We start from the raw sequence: 18629 nt of genomic DNA on the forward strand, positions 1-18629 counted from the left end.
TATTCCTAAATAAATATTAGAATGAATTAGTGTGATTCGATTTACATGCATTCCTGTCTCTCTTATCCTAATGAGTTCCTAGAAACAGGAACTCCTGTTCAAGATGAGAGCCATAGCTTCAGAATCCTAGTATACAGGAGTTACTCTATTTTGGAAATTTAGGATTTTAACACATACTCTTATCCAACTAGAAAGTCCATGCATATTAACTTATACCAGAGCAGCAGAACTGCTTGAATACAGAACCAATATTTTTTATCTTCAACAAAAATCTTGAGGATTTCAAACTTGTACTCATGAGAGAATTCACATAAGGGTCTATGGAGGTTACCTGGTTTTAGATCTGAGTCTCACTACTTACTAGCTGCAGAACCTTGAGTAAGTTGCTTAATCTCCCTGTGCCTCAGTTTGTTCGACTAAAATTTGGGGTAATAATAGTTATGGGGTTTAAATAAATTGGAATATATAAGGTACTTAAAGCATTACCTGGCATTAAAATGTTAAGCTATTGTTACTTTTATCCTTATTATAATTTGTTATGTGCTTTCATAATTCTTGGTACTTTTCCATGAAGGCATTTCTCACAATTTGAAGTTATATACTTGCATAGTAATTTTGTTAAATGCCTTACTGCATCACTAGATAAAGATCCCTGAGGGTCGTACCTCTGTTGGTTTTGTTTATTATTGGATTGTCAGCACCTAGAATATACTAGACACTGAATAAATATTTGTTGAATGAATGAATGAATTTATAAGAGATTTCTAGCCTAAAATTTTTCTAAAATAAGTATAATTAATATGCTATACACTGAATAAATATTTGTTGAATGAATGAAAAACTTAGAATAGATTACTAGCCTAAAATTTTTCTTAAATAAGTGTAAGTAAAATCCTTTCCTGGACTGGGGAAACAGCTAATATGGCCCATTACTTTATGTATAATTGCATGACTCAAAGCCTACCAGCATGAGTTAACTACAAGCTAAATGAATGGTGTGATTGTTCAGATAATGAGATTGATATTATATGACTTGTGGAAATTAACCACTTTGTGTCATAGTTATAATGTGTATCTAATAGAGATATTCAGTGTTTTTTATGCATAACTACTTAAGAATGACTATTTAAATACTGTTGCCTGCCTACCATATAAACAGTTGGTTTGGGGTAATTGGTGCCAAACTAACTTTTTAATGTTTATTTTTTTGAGAGAGAGAGAGAGAGAGAGAGAGAGAGAGAGAGGGAGGGGCAGAAAAAGAGGGGACAGAGGATCCAAAGCAGGCTCTGTGCTGATAGCAGCAAGCCAGATGTGGGGAACCGTGAGATCATGACCTGAGCTCAACCGACTGAGCTACCCAGATGCCCCAAACTACTTTTTTTTTTTTTTGCAAAAGAGAGCCATTGAGTCTGTTTATTGAGAATGTGCTCAGCCAAAAAGAATTAAAAATATGTAGTTGGCATAAAGAAAGCTATTTATTCCTTTTAATGTAGCAAGGATATATACATTCAATTTTTCTAATAATTAGGCTAAGCAGTTTAAAGACTTAGAAGGAGGGGTTTCTAAGGCACAGTGCTTTTTGACAACATTTAAAACTGGAATCACATTTTTTATGAGATTATTCCTTTTTTGGTTTTAGCAGTATTGGGTTGACCTATCGAAGCCTTTCAAATTAATAGATGGAAGCTGCTTGTGAGCCCAGTGTGGCCACATCAAACAATTGTGTACATCTAGAGGATGTTTTTGAAGCAGGGAAGAGGAAAAATGGGAGTAAGGAAACCAGATAAGAGATTTTTATAGTGGTTCCAGTGAGAGACATTGGGAGAAGAACACAGGAGTGGATTTGACATGTGTTTAGGAATTAAGATCAGTGGGAAAAAGTGAATGAAAATGCAGAACAAGGAGTTAGTAGTGTCTAGCTCAGGTGACTATCTGGATACTGGTGTGACCGACTGAGGTAGAGATGAAGGCTTGGAGGAAAGATGATTTCATTTTGAACTTGATGATTAGTGCCTTTTATAAATTATAAGCAAAGATGTCTAGTAGTGATTGAAGCCATGAATATGAAGCTCTGGGATGGTGATCCAAGATGGAGATGTATTTGGGGGAATTCACAGCAAGAGATGGATGTCACTGAAAACTGAATGTGGATGAGATCACCCAAGGAGAATCTGGAGAGAAAAAAGGACAGAGAATCTCTGGAGGGAAGGGCAGAGAAGGGAGCACCCTTGAAAAAGGAGACTGGAAGGAGGAATCTGAGAAATAAAGAGATAAGAAAATGTGTTAGAGGGGCACCTAGGTGGCTCAGTAGGTTGAGTGTCTGACTCTTGATTTCAGCTCAGGTTGTGATCTCATAGTTTTGTGAGTTCGAGCCCGCATCAGTCTCTGTGCTGACAGTGCGGAGCCTGCTTGCGATTCTCCCTCTCTGCCCCTCCCCTGCTTGTGCTCTCTCAAAAAAATAAACTGAAAAAAAAGTAAGTGTGTAAGAAATAAGTGTGCAATGTCCTAGACACTGTTTCAGTAAAATAATAGAGAAGAAGACAGATTTTAGATGTTTGAGGAATAAAGTCAGGAAGAAGGGGAGGTAACGAGAATAAACTACTCTTTAGAAAAGTTTTGATCCCTTGGGGAAGAGAGTGGATAGCTGCCAGAGGGATACATGCCATAAAGAGAGATCTGGAGTTTTGTTTTTTGTGTTTTGAGGTTTTGAAAAAACTTAATCACTTTTATAGGCTTGATGGAAGGATCCAGGAGAAGAATTTGAATATGCAGGGGAGAGAGAGAGAGAGAAAGAGAGAGAGAGAAGGCAGATACATCAGGTTCCCAGAGGTGAGGGAAGAAAATGGAGTTGATGTCCAGAGGGAGGAATTACAAACAGAAGAATGACAATTTATTTTTGTATCACAAATGCCTTTTTCTTTAGTCTCAGAGATACTGATGAGACTTGGTCTTCACTGGGAAAAATCATTTTGCCAGCACGTTGAATTTTCAAAAGGGACCAGAAAGTTAGAAATGTTAAAATATAAAGGTGTCTAGGGGGATTTAAAAAAATTTTATACTTGCTTGAGGCCTTACTAAGAACCAGAGTGAGCTCATTCAGTTAGGTGTCTGCCTCTTGATTTTTCAGCTCAGGTCTTAATCTCCTGGTTCATGAGTGGGACCCCCGAGTTGGGCTCTGCACTGGTAGCACAGAGGCTGTTGGGATTCTCTTTCTCTCTGCCCCTCCCCCTCTCTTTCTGTCTTTCTCAGAATAAATGAATAAACTTAAAAATAAATACCCTTACTTGATGGATATGTTAACTTAGCTTCTTGTGGTCATCATTTCCCAGTATATATGTATATTGAATAATCACATTGTACAAAATGTTGTATGTCAGTGTCAATGCAACAAAGCTGTGGAGGAAAGTAGATTAGTGATTCCCTAGGGCTGGAGGAGGGAGAGAGTGGGTAGGTTAGGGAGTGATAAGTAAAGGATAATGAGATTCCACTTTGGGATGATGAAAATATTCTAAAATTGATTATGAGGATGGTTGCAAACTCTGAGTGTACTAAAAACCATTGAATTGTACTCTTTAAAGTGAGTGAATTGAATAGTATGTAAATTACATGCTTTGTGATTATACCTCAAGAAAGCTGTTCTTCCACACTTTCCCCAAAAGAAATACCCTTACTGAGTCAAATGATGCATTCATTTAGCTTTTAGCTCTTGGAATTTGCTGACTCCAGAGTTTTAGCATATTTGACCTATATTGCAAAGTTAGTGCAATTTTTATCATAAAAATCTTAAGGGTTTCAGAGACTAATGCATCTGGGGTAAAAAGCAGGGAGCTACTCAAAAAAAAAAAAGATTCAGAGGGATTGTATTGTTTGATTGCTTAGTTGAGATCTAGGGTACAAAACAACACTCAAGTGCTTAAGTGGTTGGAGGGAAATACTCAAGGCAAAAGAATGATTATCTTTATTAAACTCAATAATCATAGCATTTATAAAAAGTCTTAAGAGCCTTCACTTACTGGCTTATTTGATCTTCATAGAAATCTTTTAATAGAGGAGGATCAGACTGTTGTCTCTAAAGATAATGCCACTAAAATATTGGACACCATTTGGAATTATAGCAAATAAAAAAATTATAAAAAGTATAATTTGGAAACTTCTTACATTTCTGGTTACTGTGTTTAAAGACGTAATATAATTGGAGAAAAAATATGTATAAGTTTAGTTGAACAAGTATTATTTTAATGCTGAGTCTGCCATTCCCTGCCTTAAGGGATCTTTCAAAGAATATGACCCATTGCTAGCCCTTGATGAGTTCCTAGTGTAGAAGGGGAGAAAAATTGTGAACAAGTGGCTATATTACTGTGGGATAAAAGTAACAGCAGAGGTCTGCAGTGTACAGAAGTTGCAGAGAAAATGATTGTAGCAACTCCCCAAAGGATGGGACAAGTGAACTAGGCTATAAATGATGTTAGGATTTCATCAGGTGGACAGAGGGACCTCGGATATTTCAGAGAGAAGGATATGCTTGTAGAGGGCTTAGAGGTGTGAATTATCATGGTATATTCAGAGAATTAGTAGTTCAGTACTCATGGAACAAAACTGTAAGTGATTGAGGCAAGAAATTTTGCAGGAATTAGGATGCCTGGATGCCTGGTTAGGCATCCGACTTCAGTTCAGGTCATGATCTCATGGTCTGTGAGTTCGAGCCCCGCGTCGGGCTCTGTGCTGTCAGTTCAGAGCCTGGAGCCTGCTTCAGATTCTGTGTCTCCCTCTCTCTCTGCCCCTCCCCCACTCATGCTCTGTCTCTCTATCAAAAAATGAATAAACATTAAAAAAAATTTTTTTTTAAGAAATTTTGCAGGGCCTAATCATTAGCCACACAAATCAAATTTGTATTTTTTGACTATCATTCTGGAGGTAACTCTGCTGGTAAAAGAGGTACTACCTAAGAGGTGCCTACAGTACTTCCAGGCAGGAGATGATAGGGTCCTGGATCAAAGAGAGGACTTTTAGGGATGGAGAGAAATCAGATAGAGAGATGAGATAAAACATACTGAATCAGGTACTTGATTTTTTTTTTTTTTTGGAGTAATAGAAGAAGTCAAATAGATAGGGCTGAAGGAACAACTGCTTTATGGAGAAAAATTAAGCTATATTAGATATTTCAGTGTAGAGTGGTAAAGACTGGAAATTAAGATAAATTTCCTACTTTGAAGTATGTAAGTTGAATATACTCTGGATTATGAATTACAACCAGAATTAAAACTCACCCCTTCCTACATGAAAAAGGTAAATATGGGATCAGTAAGAGAAATTAATGCTTCATAAATCAGGCATTAAATTTATGGAAACTTAGGTCCTAATTCCCGCTCTGAATGTATTCAACAAAAGTTTAGTTACTTATAGAAAGATAAGCTTCCATTGTTACTGAGAAATTGGGCTATTCTATTGCAAACCTGATAACTTTGAAGATAAATATCTATTTCCTGATTGTTCAGTAGGTGGACCATAGGTCTGATACAGAAAATGTTTGTAAGTAGATTAACATCCTAGAAAGTGATTATAGAGGCGAGCAAAAAGAGAAACTATATTGATATTTAGAATTTGATGTTCTTGATAGTGGTTCTCAAAAATTTTAGTCTCTTTATGCTCTTAAAACTCATTGAAGACCCCAAAGAGCATTTATTTATGTAGGTTATACCTATTAAGACGTCTTATTAGATATTAAAACTGTGAAATTTAAGAAATTTCATTAATTTAAAAATGAAAGCACTGATCTATTACATATTAACATCTCACATTTAATGAAACATAACTGTTTTCCAAAGCAGAAAATGTTGAGGTAGCATTGTTTTGCATTTGTGCAAATCTCTTTAATTAATTTGATAGTAGACAGCTGGATTCTCACACAGATCTCTTTCTGCACTGAGTCTGTTGCAGTATCATTCCTTGATATTACATGCAGTTTCTGGAAAACACTGTATACTCTAGAAATAAGAGTACAAGAGACAGATGATGGTGGTCATGAAAATAGTTTTGACTTTTTCAGTTATCCACTGACAATAGCAGTTTCAGAATCATTCTTGAGGAAGCAGAAATTTTTTGTTACATACACACATAAAGTATTACTCTACCCCCACTCTGCTTTTTGGAAGTAGATGTTCCTAAGAATATTTTCACCATTATTCACTGGCTTCGTGTTTTACTCTCAAGTGTTGTGATCTGTTTACAGATTGATGCAGAATTTGTAGTCTTCCATCACTTTTTACCCTTTCCAATCTAATGAAGGATAAGTCATGTAGACCTTATTCCCTCTGCTTTTCTTCATAACTTCTCAATTTGTTGATAAACTATAAAGGCTCATCTATTTTTTTGAACTGGAGTCTTTGGAGGGGGAGTAAGACCATCATTGAGGCCGTCCCTTTATTTATGCCCTAGAATATAGTAAAGGGAAGGAAAACCACACTGTTACCTGGAGTCTGGACTCTATCAAAGTATAAAACCATGGAGACAGATGACCAGCTTCTGAAGGCTTGCTTAGAATGACAAAGAATTATCTCTAGAAATATCAACACTTAGAGATTTATCTCCACTTGGGAAGAGATATGAGGCTAAAAATAGCCTCTTGAGTCTCTCTACCTTTTATTCATCAAGCACACATACCATTTGCTTTATTTCTCTCCTTTCTCATTCAGCTCTATCGATACCAACCTCATTTGATTCCAAACACACAATGACCTGTCTGTGTCCAATGAGAACCAAGTTTTGTTTCCATTAAGATATCTGTAGAGCCTCACCATTCTTACAGCCACACCCAATTCTGTCCCTCCTATTTAAGCAGACTGTTGGTGTTTTGACTTGAGGCTCTCCTTTTTTCACTCTATCCTGTGTAGCAGTGCCTGATTGATTTTCCTCAAACTCTGCTATTATCAGGATTACTACTCTCCTTTGCTCAAAAATTTTCAGTGATGTCTTCATTTGTGCCATGGTATAAATCTTCTTTATCTGTAGTCACCTTCTACTTTTCCATGAACACTTAATCTGAAATACTCTACAGTAGTTAGTCCTGGCTGTTTCCTTACAATCCTGTGAACACAGGCTACACATTTCTTACTTCTGTGCTTGCTTTCATGTTCTTTCTTTTACCTGGAATGTCTTTATTTTCCCCCTCCAATCTGAAATGAGTCTTCAAAACTTAATCTAAAACAAATCCCTACAAATAGTTTTTGCCTGTCTGGTCTGTCTTTTTTGATTTCCCTCTTCTCTGAAATACAGTAGTATTGCAAGTTTGTACCACACAGTTTGGTATGTGATTACATATCATTATTAAGTGTTTGTTTTTGCTGTGGTTATATTTTTTCTCCAGATAGGTTGCAAGTTTCTTGAGAATCTCATCCTGGAAAGACCAGATTCCCTGAGCTAGGCAACTGCCAGTGTTTTTTCCAAAATTATTCCCTAAATTTTCTTTGAGCTAGTTGTGTTGGTCTTATGTCTGGGCAAGAGTTCAAGTCTGATACATAATATCTAGCATGATATTTCCAAGTACTGTGCGGTATAATAGTGAATGTATTTACTCTAAATTTGTCAAACTTTGTCTTATAGCTATTTCTGCATTTGAAGTTCAGCCAGTTTCTACTGAGGTCCATGAAGGTGGAGTTGCTAGATTTGCATGCAAGATTTCTTCAAACCCTCCTGCAGTCATAACATGGGAATTCAATCGGACAACCCTACCTGTAACTTTGGACAGGTAAATTCAGCTTTTGTCTTTGGAGATGTTACAGGAGTAATGAAGATGTCATGAGACTTTTATGGGGAAAGACCATTACGGAGCTTATTTTCAATTACAGTAGCAATTACCAACTTCTTAAATACATTTCAGACTGAGGCAAAGAATTAGATCATCAGTCTCTGACACATGGAAAATAAGTTCTGTTTTTTGGTTTAGGTCATAATTCACATAACCTATCTTACTGCTTTGTTGCTTTCCTCAAACATCTTTTCCAACCAAAAGACCACTGGTTTATAGCTCAAGGTTTTAGGAAACTAAATTAGACCTTCACTGCTGCCAATAGCAATACTACTGTAGGGGTCTCCTATGTATGCCCTGATAGCTGCCCACTTCTGTCTCCACCTTTCACTCCCCTGTCTCCACTACACACACACACACACACACACACACACACACACACACACACGTATGCACATGTGCACATGTACTTGTGCTCTGAAGGTAGTTGAGGTTTAAGGATCAAGAACTTAGTAGCAACTTCAAAAAGTTTGATTCCTGTCCTAATGAGTAGCAGTATTCCAAAGTAGATAAAGATCGCTTGCTAAAATGGTAGGGTATTGAGTTGAAAGAAGTTATTCAAGAAAGTTTTTTCTTAAATTTACATTCAGGTGTACCTTGGAGAATGCATGTATATTTATAGGCAAGAAATCAAGATTTGAAAAAATTGTACTAAGCGTTAGACCATCAGTTATATAAGCTATAATGTCAAATGTAACTCTGTGTAAAATTAGACTGATAGATTTCACAGACCACATACCGCATAATTATTTATGCTTTTAGAGAACTGTAGTGACCCAAATGAAAACAATAGAATCAAGCTAATATTTTTAAGGGTCTTGAAACTATTGCATCTGGTACTTTAAAAAGGTTGAATATATTAAATCTTAATCATAGAATACATGTTAAGAGATGAATTCTACAAAGAATTTAATCATCTTTCTTCTCATAACAGGATAACAGCCCTACCAACAGGAGTATTGCAGATCTATGATGTTGGCCAAAGGGATGCTGGAAATTATCGTTGTGTTGCTGCTACTGTGGCCCATAGACGTAAAAGTATGGAGGCCTCTCTAACAGTGATTCCAGGTACAGCACAGAAGTTATTTCAGATTTATTGACCCAGCTATTAATTTTCCTTCTCTGGCTGTAATAGTATGCCATAAAGTAGTGCTTTAATTTCATTTAGGTTATTGTAGTTTAGTTGGAAATTGTCATTTTTACCCCTATTAGGCACCTCTTCTTTCACAGTAATCCTTGTTTTATGTTATATCAACATCTTTAAGAAAGAATGAATATTTGTTCTGTAAATATTTCACTTTTGTTTTTAAAATATAAAATGCAAAAAAGATAAAAACAATTATCCATTTCCACCAAAATTGTCCATTGTCAATAAAGATATATTTGTTTCCAGTTTGGCTTTTTTTTTGTTGATTTAAGAAAAATTATAATTTGCATTTGTAAAAATAATACATGCATATTATAAAGAGTATTGTCTATAAGAGTACAAATTAAAAAGTTTTACATTAAACAATGTAAAAAAGTACGAAGATAGAAGTTAAAAATATCCCGCAAAAATATCCCCCCAATTCTAGTATCCAGAAATAACCATTGTTAACATTAAATAAACATAATTTTATATATTTTGCCATACATGAACATAGTTAGAAGGGAAACTAGCTGAAGAGATGAATATGAAAAAAAATGTATTTTATTAAAATGGAATTATACACAGATGCTAGTTTTTTATTTTAAAATAATTTAAATTTACATGAATATAGTGGAAGAAAATCTGTATGAAAGACATTATTGAACTTCATATGAATGTTAACTTTCCACAGATTCCTAAAAGATACTTGAAGGTTAAAAAAATTCCTTTGGAAGGGGCACCTAGGTGGCTCAGTCGGTTAAGCATCTGACTTTGACTTAGGTTGTGATCTCACTCTCCATGACTTCAAGCCCTGCATTGGGCTCTGTGCTGACAGTTCAGAGCCTGGAGCCTGCTTCAGATTCTGTGTCTCCCTCTCTCTCTGCCCCTCCCCCACTCTCAGTCTGTCTGTCTCTCTCAAAAATAAACATTAAAAAATTTTTTTTAAAGATCTCTTTGGAAAACATTAAGAAACTGAAATTATATTTTTAATGCTATGTTTTAATATCACATAGTATCTGTTAGCTACCTGGTATGAAAGACTAAAGACAAAAGCACTCTCATACTTCTCCCCACTGTCACATAAATTCTTAACAAGATTAGCGAAAGGATTAAATGAATGTTTGGACCTGAATTAAAAGTGAATGATCTGGAAACAACCTAAATGTCTATCAGCTGAAGGATGGATAAATAAAATGTGATGTATCTATATGATTAAATCTTACTCTATTATTATTACTCAATAAAAAGAAATTAAATACTAGTACATGTTGCAACATGGATGAATCTTGAAAACATTTTGCTAAGTAAAAAGAAACCAGTCACAAAAAGACCATATAATATATGGTTCCTTTGTTATGAAATGTCTGGAATAGGCAAATCCAAAGAGACAGAAAGATTAGTGGTTGTTAGGCTGTGGGGAGAGGAGATTGCTAATGGGTATGGTGTTTCTTTTTGGGGTGATGGAAATGTTCTAAAATTGACTGTGGTAATAGTTCCCAACTCCGAAAATACTAAAAATCATTGAATCAGTTAAAGTGGTGTATTATTTGTTAAATGAGTGATATCTCAATAAATTTATTTTTTAAAAAGTGAATAACTTAAGAATAGATATTTTAACTTGTTTCACTTGTTATATCTTATTTATAATTTACTTTTATATTGTGCCTTTTCCTCCCCAAAGTTGAAGAGTCTAATTCCTTCTACACACCAACCATTATAGCAGGCCCACAGAACATAACAACGTCTCTTCATCAGACTGTTGTTTTGGAATGCGTGGCCACGGGAAATCCTAAACCAATCATTTCTTGGAGCCGCCTTGGTAAGTTTTCTCAAGGAAAAAAAGACTTTAAACTTTGTCCATGCTAATGAAACTGATAAAATGTTTATTTTATATACCAAACACATGTTTAGCATTTAAGTGACTTTTATCTTTTTGGCATTTCAGTGTGTAGAGAAAAGGTTTTTGTATAGCACATTTTATACTTTTTATGATATGGTTAGATGGTGATCTTTTGATATAATTTTAGATCATATGTTACATTGGTTTAACTAAAATATTGTCTTGGAAATAGATCATAAGTCCATTGATGTCTTTAACACTCGGGTACTTGGAAATGGTAATCTCATGATATCTGATGTCAGACTGCAACATGCTGGAGTGTACGTTTGTCGGGCCACAACCCCAGGCACACGCAACTTTACTGTTGCTATGGCAACTTTAACTGTATTAGGTATGTCTTTTTTCATTCTGCAATCAGGAGAATCTTGTATTTTAGAAGTTGTTGTTCTATCTCATTGATAGCTTACTTCTTCCTTTCTTGAACTTTGTAGCATTGATATGAAGGTTTATATGAACAATTGTAATCCAATAATGAATTTTAGGAGACATAGCCCTATGTTAAAATGTTAGCTATCGTTCTTAAGTCATCATCCTGTTTGCTTGCGTACCATTATGTTCCTTCGTGTTTAAGCTTCCCTTTTATCTCTTTCTTACCTACCCACATATCCATTCACCAGCCTAAAATTTTAATCTGTTGATTGTATGCATTTGCAAGTGACTATATATTTGGGCTTAGTTAAGAAGGATTATAGTATACATATTTTTAGTGTGTTTACACAGAGGGTCTCAATAGGGAGAAAGTGTACATCTACATGAGCACTGCTGAGAGAAGGCATCTGGATAGATGTATGTAGAGTGTAGATAAGAAGCTGCAAATGTCAAATATTTTCAAGGATGGGATTTGAGCTCTTTGCTGTACTCTTCCTTAACCCTTGGTATCATTGGAACACAGAATTTTTTTTCTTTTCTTTTTTCTTTAAAAATAGCTCCTCCTTCGTTTGTTGAATGGCCAGAAAGTTTAACAAGGCCTCGAGCTGGCACTGCTCGATTTGTATGTCAAGCAGAAGGAATCCCCTCACCCAAAATGTCATGGTTGAAAAATGGGAGGAAGATACATTCAAATGGTAGAATTAAAATGTACAACAGGTAAGCTATGTCACTTTGCTACTATTTTAGTTAAGATATAATGGCTTTAGTATTTTTTATGTGAAATGATTGTAATATCAAATATTTAAATTACCTTGGTATTTTAAACTAAAAATAAAATAAATAAGAAATTAAGATGATAACATCAGCATGCCATATATCCTTTTGTACTTTATATGTGGATTATGGAAGTGATAGATTATAATGAAATAAGTGTTGGACAGTCGCTCAGACCTGGGTTCTAGTCTTGGTAAGCCACTAGCTGATAAGTTAATAGCAAGTATATTAACCCTTTGGGGGTCTCTTTTCCTTCTCCCCAAAAATAAGAAAATTAGAAGGAAATAACTGAATCCCCAGGAGTTTTTCCACAGTTCAAACTTAATGATTTTAAGAACTCATTTTTTTATTAGTGTAAATATGAATCTTCTAATAACATTGTGATATATTTAACAAAACTTTAAAATTCTGGTTGATTTCAATTTTATGTAACATTGCAATATTATATAAATTAGATGCTATTACAGAATAATATACTTCCTTAATAAAAACCAAATTTTAAAAGAGATTAGTCTATCACCTAAAACAAATGGGGTTTGGATATCACTATTACTTATTTAGGTAGACTCAGAAAATGAGAGTGATTTTAAGCAACTCGTAGGTGTTTTTGGTAGGGTTGATTACAGACTCAGTTTTTTGTTCTTAGTAACTTCTGTCATTTAAAATGAGAGTGTACTTAGCAACGGTTTAACTTTAGTTTTACGTCATTCTTAGAATTTTTCATAAAAATATTTTTTCCTTTCCTCAGTAAATTGGTAATTAACCAGATTATTCCTGAAGATGATGCCATTTATCAGTGCATGGCTGAAAACAGCCAAGGATCTATTTTATCTAGAGCCAGACTGACCGTAGTAATGTCGGAAGACAGACCCAGTGCTCCCTACAATGTGCATGCTGAAACCATGTCAAGTTCAGCCATCCTTTTAGCTTGGGAGAGGCCACTTTATAATTCAGACAAAGTCATCGCTTATTCTGTGCACTATATGAAAGCAGAAGGTAAGCAATGTGAGGAGTTTATTTTCAAGTGGAACTGGGCATCAGTAATTTGTTTTCAGTGTGAATGACATCTTACATAATTCAGAAAATACTTTTGAAGTTCTATGGCATTTATCTCTTTTATTAAATAATCACTCTATCACCTGCATATCAATTTTTGCTAATTTTTTTGTTATTGTATACTTTGTGAATGTAAGTATAGTTTAAGGTTTTTATGTCTAGAAATAAGTACCAGCTCTGCCTGCTAAACATTACAGAGCAGTGGACTAATTAATTTCATTCCAGCCAAGATATAAATTCTTTAACACTTAATATACCAGTTCAAGTATGCAGTTACATAGGAACAATGGTGTAATTGCTTCATAAAATAATATGGTGAATTATGGTCACTATAGCATGTTATTTTTAAGGGGGGAAATAAACATTTTCAAATCCCCATAAGTTGATTTTATATGTTTTGAAATTTTTCTGGAGTCACATAGAAAACTCTGAACAGGACACTGTCTATTGATATGTCCTATATTACATAAAAGTAGCAATCAAATCTGTCTCAAAATATTTAGTCAGAACTATTAACTCTTTTTTTTTTTTTTTGAATCTTTTTTATCCTACTCTTTTCTTTGGCAAAAAAAGGGAAAGGAAAAGCTACTTACAAATCCTGGAGATTTCTCTACTGATTTCTCATAGAAACCATAAATATTAGTTGTACGTATAGTCTAGCTTTTATGCAATAGACATTAAAAACAAATTCCAACACCCAAAAATGATATGATAAAATTATCCATAGAAACAAGTGGTTTGTTGTTGTTTGTTTTTTGTACTTTGAAGTAGTATTTTGAAAAGGAATATTTTGAATTTAAATCAGGGTTTGTGGTAGCCAGAAGAATGAAAGTCTAACTGAGCATGTTGGAGTATGTTAATTCCCTTCTTAGTGATTTAGGAAGGTGAAAGGAATGCTGGTTTTGGTGGAGACCACTCTTGTTCGCTATTATAGTTGTTTCATTAGAGCCTCCACATGCGGCTCAGTGGTCTATTCAGAGACAGAACAAGGCTTTTTAATTCGAACTCAAGGACCTTGTTTGGTAGGTCAGAAATCGTACTATGCAGTTCCTAATTAACGAGCCATTAGCCTGTCTGTTGTGAAATGGCTGTAATCTTGTCTAATTAAAATGCTATCAAGTTAATTCAGAAATGTGGGAAAACTTAATAGTGGAATTTGCCTTCTGTTTTGTTTATAAATCCAGTGTGGGGAGAAGGGCCTTCGTCCTTAGAGAGTTTTGATGAAGTTGACATGCATTTACTGTGAACGGTTCACAAAGCTGCCAGCGCTCTTGTTCCACTTTACAGATTGGCTCTGTAGGAATTAAATCCCACAAAGACAAATTCTTTTCTATACCTTGCCATGCATATTTTATTAAGAATCGCTGAGAATTTTTTCCCCTTTGGGAAAAAAAAGCTCATTGTGGAACAAAGTGTTTTGAAGCACATTCTGTGCCTCCTAGATCTTTTGCTTTCAGTATAAATAAAAAGAACAACTTGTGTCAGTCAAATTTAATAGAATCTCTAGGGCCAAAATGAGATCTTTTGCAGGACAACTTTTGGCTTGGTTTGTTTTTAAAAAGAGCAGAGCCATTACATTCCTACTGTCTCTCCGAGATTCATGGTTAAAAGAAGAAAGCCATGAGTTTAACCAAGTAAAACTTCCACTGTTAAGAACTACAGTATTCTGTAGTGTTAAGCTCTGTTGTGCTACTGCTGTACATTGTCTCTGCTGTGGGTTTTGACTAGATATTCAATGAAGTTTAGTAAAGATTAATTATTTTCAGTTTGATTTATTAGGGAAAAATTCAAACGACTACTTTTAGAAATTAAGACCTTCCCATTCATATTTTTTTAAAGGGTCACAAAAGAAAACAGAGACAAGACTGGAGGACCAGGGAGGGAAAATGGTCTTATTAATTTCATTTTGAATATTCATAATTTTTTCAAACACTGGTTCTTTAATTCAGGTTTAAATAATGAAGAGTATCAAGTAGTCATTGGAAATGACACAACTCATTATATTATTGATGACTTAGAACCTGCTAGCAATTACACTTTCTACATCGTGGCATATATGCCAATGGGAGCCAGCCAGATGTCTGACCACGTGACACAGAATACTTTAGAGGATGGTAAGAAACCACGAGTCTAGAATGAACATTAATGTGTTTAATCAGTTTCAACAAATAAATGTGTTTTAAAGTAGAGAAAATATCCTCTTTTTGGTTAAAAAAATAACCAAAACAAGGGTGGCAACCAGCAGGCTAGTTTGCCATTTCAAATTTGACTGTCACTTTTTGACGGTAATAGGATATGGGTAAAGAGCTTTTATAACTTACAATGCAGAACATAAATTTTGATAACAAAATTCTTGTGTTTCTTCAAGTTTCCCAGTTTAAATTGCAGTTTTTAAAATATTTTTTCACCATTGAAGTTTTCTTTAACTGAGTAGAACAAAATGTGAGATTTTCTAGGCATAAATAAATACATATATAATGAGTAAATATATTGAGGGTATATAATGACAAGAGGTCAGAAGTCTTGGGTTTCTGAAACGGGTAGTTTATGAAATTTAGTAACTTATTAGTTAAAAAAGTTCTCGTAAAATCAGCAGTTAGTTTATTTTTAGATATACTATGTTTATTCTGCTTAGGGAGGAAAGTAATAGTAGTTCAGTTTGTTAACTGATCATGGGTTAGAAATTGAGTTGTAGTCCTTTTGAAGGCAGGCCTCCATATATTCTTACAATGGTGGGAAATCTCATCCGTTAGGAAAATCCTGAGACTCATTCTCTCCTCTGATTCATCATCTCTCTCTTTAGCAGCTCTAGAAGGCCTTTTTGTACCATTCACTGTGAAAAAGGAATGATTTAACATATACCTAATTATACTGCTCTCCCTTTACAGGTGTTTCTCATCCTCACAAAATGGTCCACCTGTAATTTTCAAAACATTTTTTGTATTAATGATTTCCAAATCTTTTCCTTTATTTGCTCCCAGATCTCTTACATACATCTCTGTTAATGCCACTTGTTTAGATGTTTATAAATTCAGAGTATGACTAAATGAAAACAATATTAGTGATCTGGGTGCTAAATTCCAAGTTCTGTTTTCACTTAAGAGTCTGTTTCATTTTAGAGTGAATCACAGTACTTATGACCTCTCTAGTTATCTCCTCCCATTTTACCTCTGACATGCATATCTAAGGTGAAACACAGGCTGGTGGGGGTGTTATCCTGGGGTTTGTGGGGGGTTTGGTGTATGAAGTATATTCCTCCCTATGTCTTTGAAGGAAAGGGGTTTAACCATAGTAAGCTACTTGTTAAAGCTTGTCAGTTCCAGTGAATGTTAAGGTCTCGAAGTTTTTCTCCTTTAAAGCTTTTCTTACTCTACAACTTTTTTATTTAGTGAAATTTCATTTTGTTCTCTGGAAAAGATGAGACTTCTGACACTGGCTTTCACATTTCTGCACGAGTTTCTGCCCATTTCGTAAGCCCATGTATCTCAAACTGAAATGTGTGGGTCTCGTAGGGTACATAGCAGTGTGTAGCAGATGGAACTGACACTTGTGGAGGGCTTACCCCTGCCTATTCTAAAAACCTTCTCTCCATTATCTCATTTAATCCCTACATAACCCTGTCGCAGAAAAACTGTTATTATGTAGGAAATAGTAAAGTAGGGGGGATAAGAATGTGGGCTTTGTTCAGTCTGCCTACATCGACTTCACTAACAACGTGTGTGACTTTGAGCAAGTGATTTCACTGCTTTGTCCCTTAATTTCCTCAATATAAAGTAGAAATGATCAGAGTACTTCCTTTGGTTTTTGTCAGAATTCATGAGTGCGTACACATCAAGGACTCAGAAATGCTTAATTGATTTTCTCTTTTCCACCTATTATTTCATTCATGCAACAAATAATCATTGAGTACCTACTATGTGTTACTTAGTAGTGAACAAAGGAGGCAAAAAATTGTCCCTGGTTTCATGGAGCTTACTTTCTGGTGGGAGAAGGGGCAGAGGAACAATAAACAAGATGAGGAGTGCCTGGGTGGCTCAGCCAGTTAAGCATCCTATTTCAGCTGAGGTCATGATCTCGCAGTTCATGAGTTCAAGCCCCACATGGGGCCCTCTGCTGACAACATAGAGCCTGCCTCAGATCCTCTGTCTCCCTCTCTCTTCCCCTTCCCCACTAGCTTGTGTGTGTGCTCTCTCTCTCTCTGTCTCTCTCTCTCTCTCATAATTATATGCTATGTTGGATATTGATAACTATCTAAGAGAAGGAGAAAAAAGCAGAAGAGGGGAATATGAAATGTTGGGAGGGTTTGAGATGAGGCAGAGTCACCCAAGAAGGGCTTACTGAATAGATGACATTTGAATGAAAACCTGAAGGAAATGAAAATGAGGGAGTTGGCTAGGCAGATGAATGGGGGAAGTGCACTCTAGACAGAAGAAATGGAAATTGCTAAGGGCTGGAGTGGAGGGAACAAGTGGAAAGCACTAGGAGATTGAGGCACAGAATTAATCAGAAGCCAACTGTATGAGTAGATAGGACTTTGTATGAAGTTACAGTGGGGACTTGGGCTTTTACTATTAGTGACATTTTGTTTTCTTTGGTTCTCTATTCTTGACCATCCCTCATTATTTTTCCTTCTTTTTTCTGGTTTGTGATCTCTATTCAACTGAAAACCTTGACCACTAGGGCTGAAAGTATCTCTCCTTTGTTATGTTACGTCTTGCTCTTAAGAGAATTCAGTGAATACTGGTGGGCTGATTGACAAAAATGATTCTAAATATTCATAAGCAACCTGTCTTCTTGTATGACTAGTTCCCTTGAGACCTCCTGAAATTAGTTTGACAAGTCGAAGTCCTACTGACATCCTCATCTCCTGGCTGCCGATCCCACCCAAGTATCGGCGGGGCCAAGTGGTCCTGTATCGCCTGTCCTTCCGCCTCAGTACTGAGAATTCCATCCAAGTTCTGGAGCTCCCAGGGACCACACATGAGTACCTTCTGGAGGGCTTGAAACCTGATAGTGTCTACCTGGTGCGGATCACTGCTGCTACCAGAGTGGGGCTGGGAGAGTCGTCAGTGTGGACTTCACATCGGACACCCAAAGCCACAAGTGTGAAAGGTAAATTTCTAGAAACTATTGAGGAAAAATAACACAGTATTTTTGGTCTTTTTAAATCTAACTTATGTTTAGGGGAGCCTGGGTGGCTCAGTCGGTTAAGCATCTGACTTCAGCTCAGGTCATTATCTCATGGTTCATGAGTTTGAGTTCTGCATTCGGCCCTGTGCTGACAGCTCAGAGCCTGGAACCTGCTTCAGATTCTGTCTCTCTCTCTCTCTGCCCCTCCTCCACTCTTGTTCTGTCTCTCTTTCTCTCTCAAAAATAAATATTTTAAAAATATTTTTTTAATCTTTAAAAAAAATAAAATAAATCTAAGTTATGTTTAAATTGTGTTTTATGAATGAAAATATTCCATAGATCATGGATGTAACTGAAAATAATTTTAAACTTTTTGTTGAGTAGTCCCATTTTACTAAAGCTCAGTAGCATGTGAAACTTTGGTTACTCTCTTAGTTTGCTTAGCAGAGTCTTCATAGATGGGTGGT

General features: G+C 35.6%; 1 protein-coding gene across 1 annotated transcript in view; it reads left to right on the plus strand.

The window, feature by feature from the left end:
• Window positions 1-18629, plus strand: part of PRTG (protogenin) — a 128598-nt gene that overhangs the window by 53749 nt on the left and 56220 nt on the right. Inside the window, exons 3-10 of the mRNA XM_058737650.1 lie at window positions 7600-7744; window positions 8739-8872; window positions 10615-10752; window positions 11006-11164; window positions 11760-11919; window positions 12725-12972; window positions 14982-15146; window positions 17839-18144. Coding sequence (XP_058593633.1) covers window positions 7600-7744; window positions 8739-8872; window positions 10615-10752; window positions 11006-11164; window positions 11760-11919; window positions 12725-12972; window positions 14982-15146; window positions 17839-18144 — 1455 coding nt within the window. The remainder of the gene's footprint in view (window positions 1-7599; window positions 7745-8738; window positions 8873-10614; window positions 10753-11005; window positions 11165-11759; window positions 11920-12724; window positions 12973-14981; window positions 15147-17838; window positions 18145-18629) is intronic.

Source organism: Neofelis nebulosa, chromosome 7 (assembly GCF_028018385.1).
Source record: "Neofelis nebulosa isolate mNeoNeb1 chromosome 7, mNeoNeb1.pri, whole genome shotgun sequence".
In the NCBI taxonomy this organism is placed as follows: Eukaryota; Metazoa; Chordata; class Mammalia; order Carnivora; family Felidae; genus Neofelis; species Neofelis nebulosa.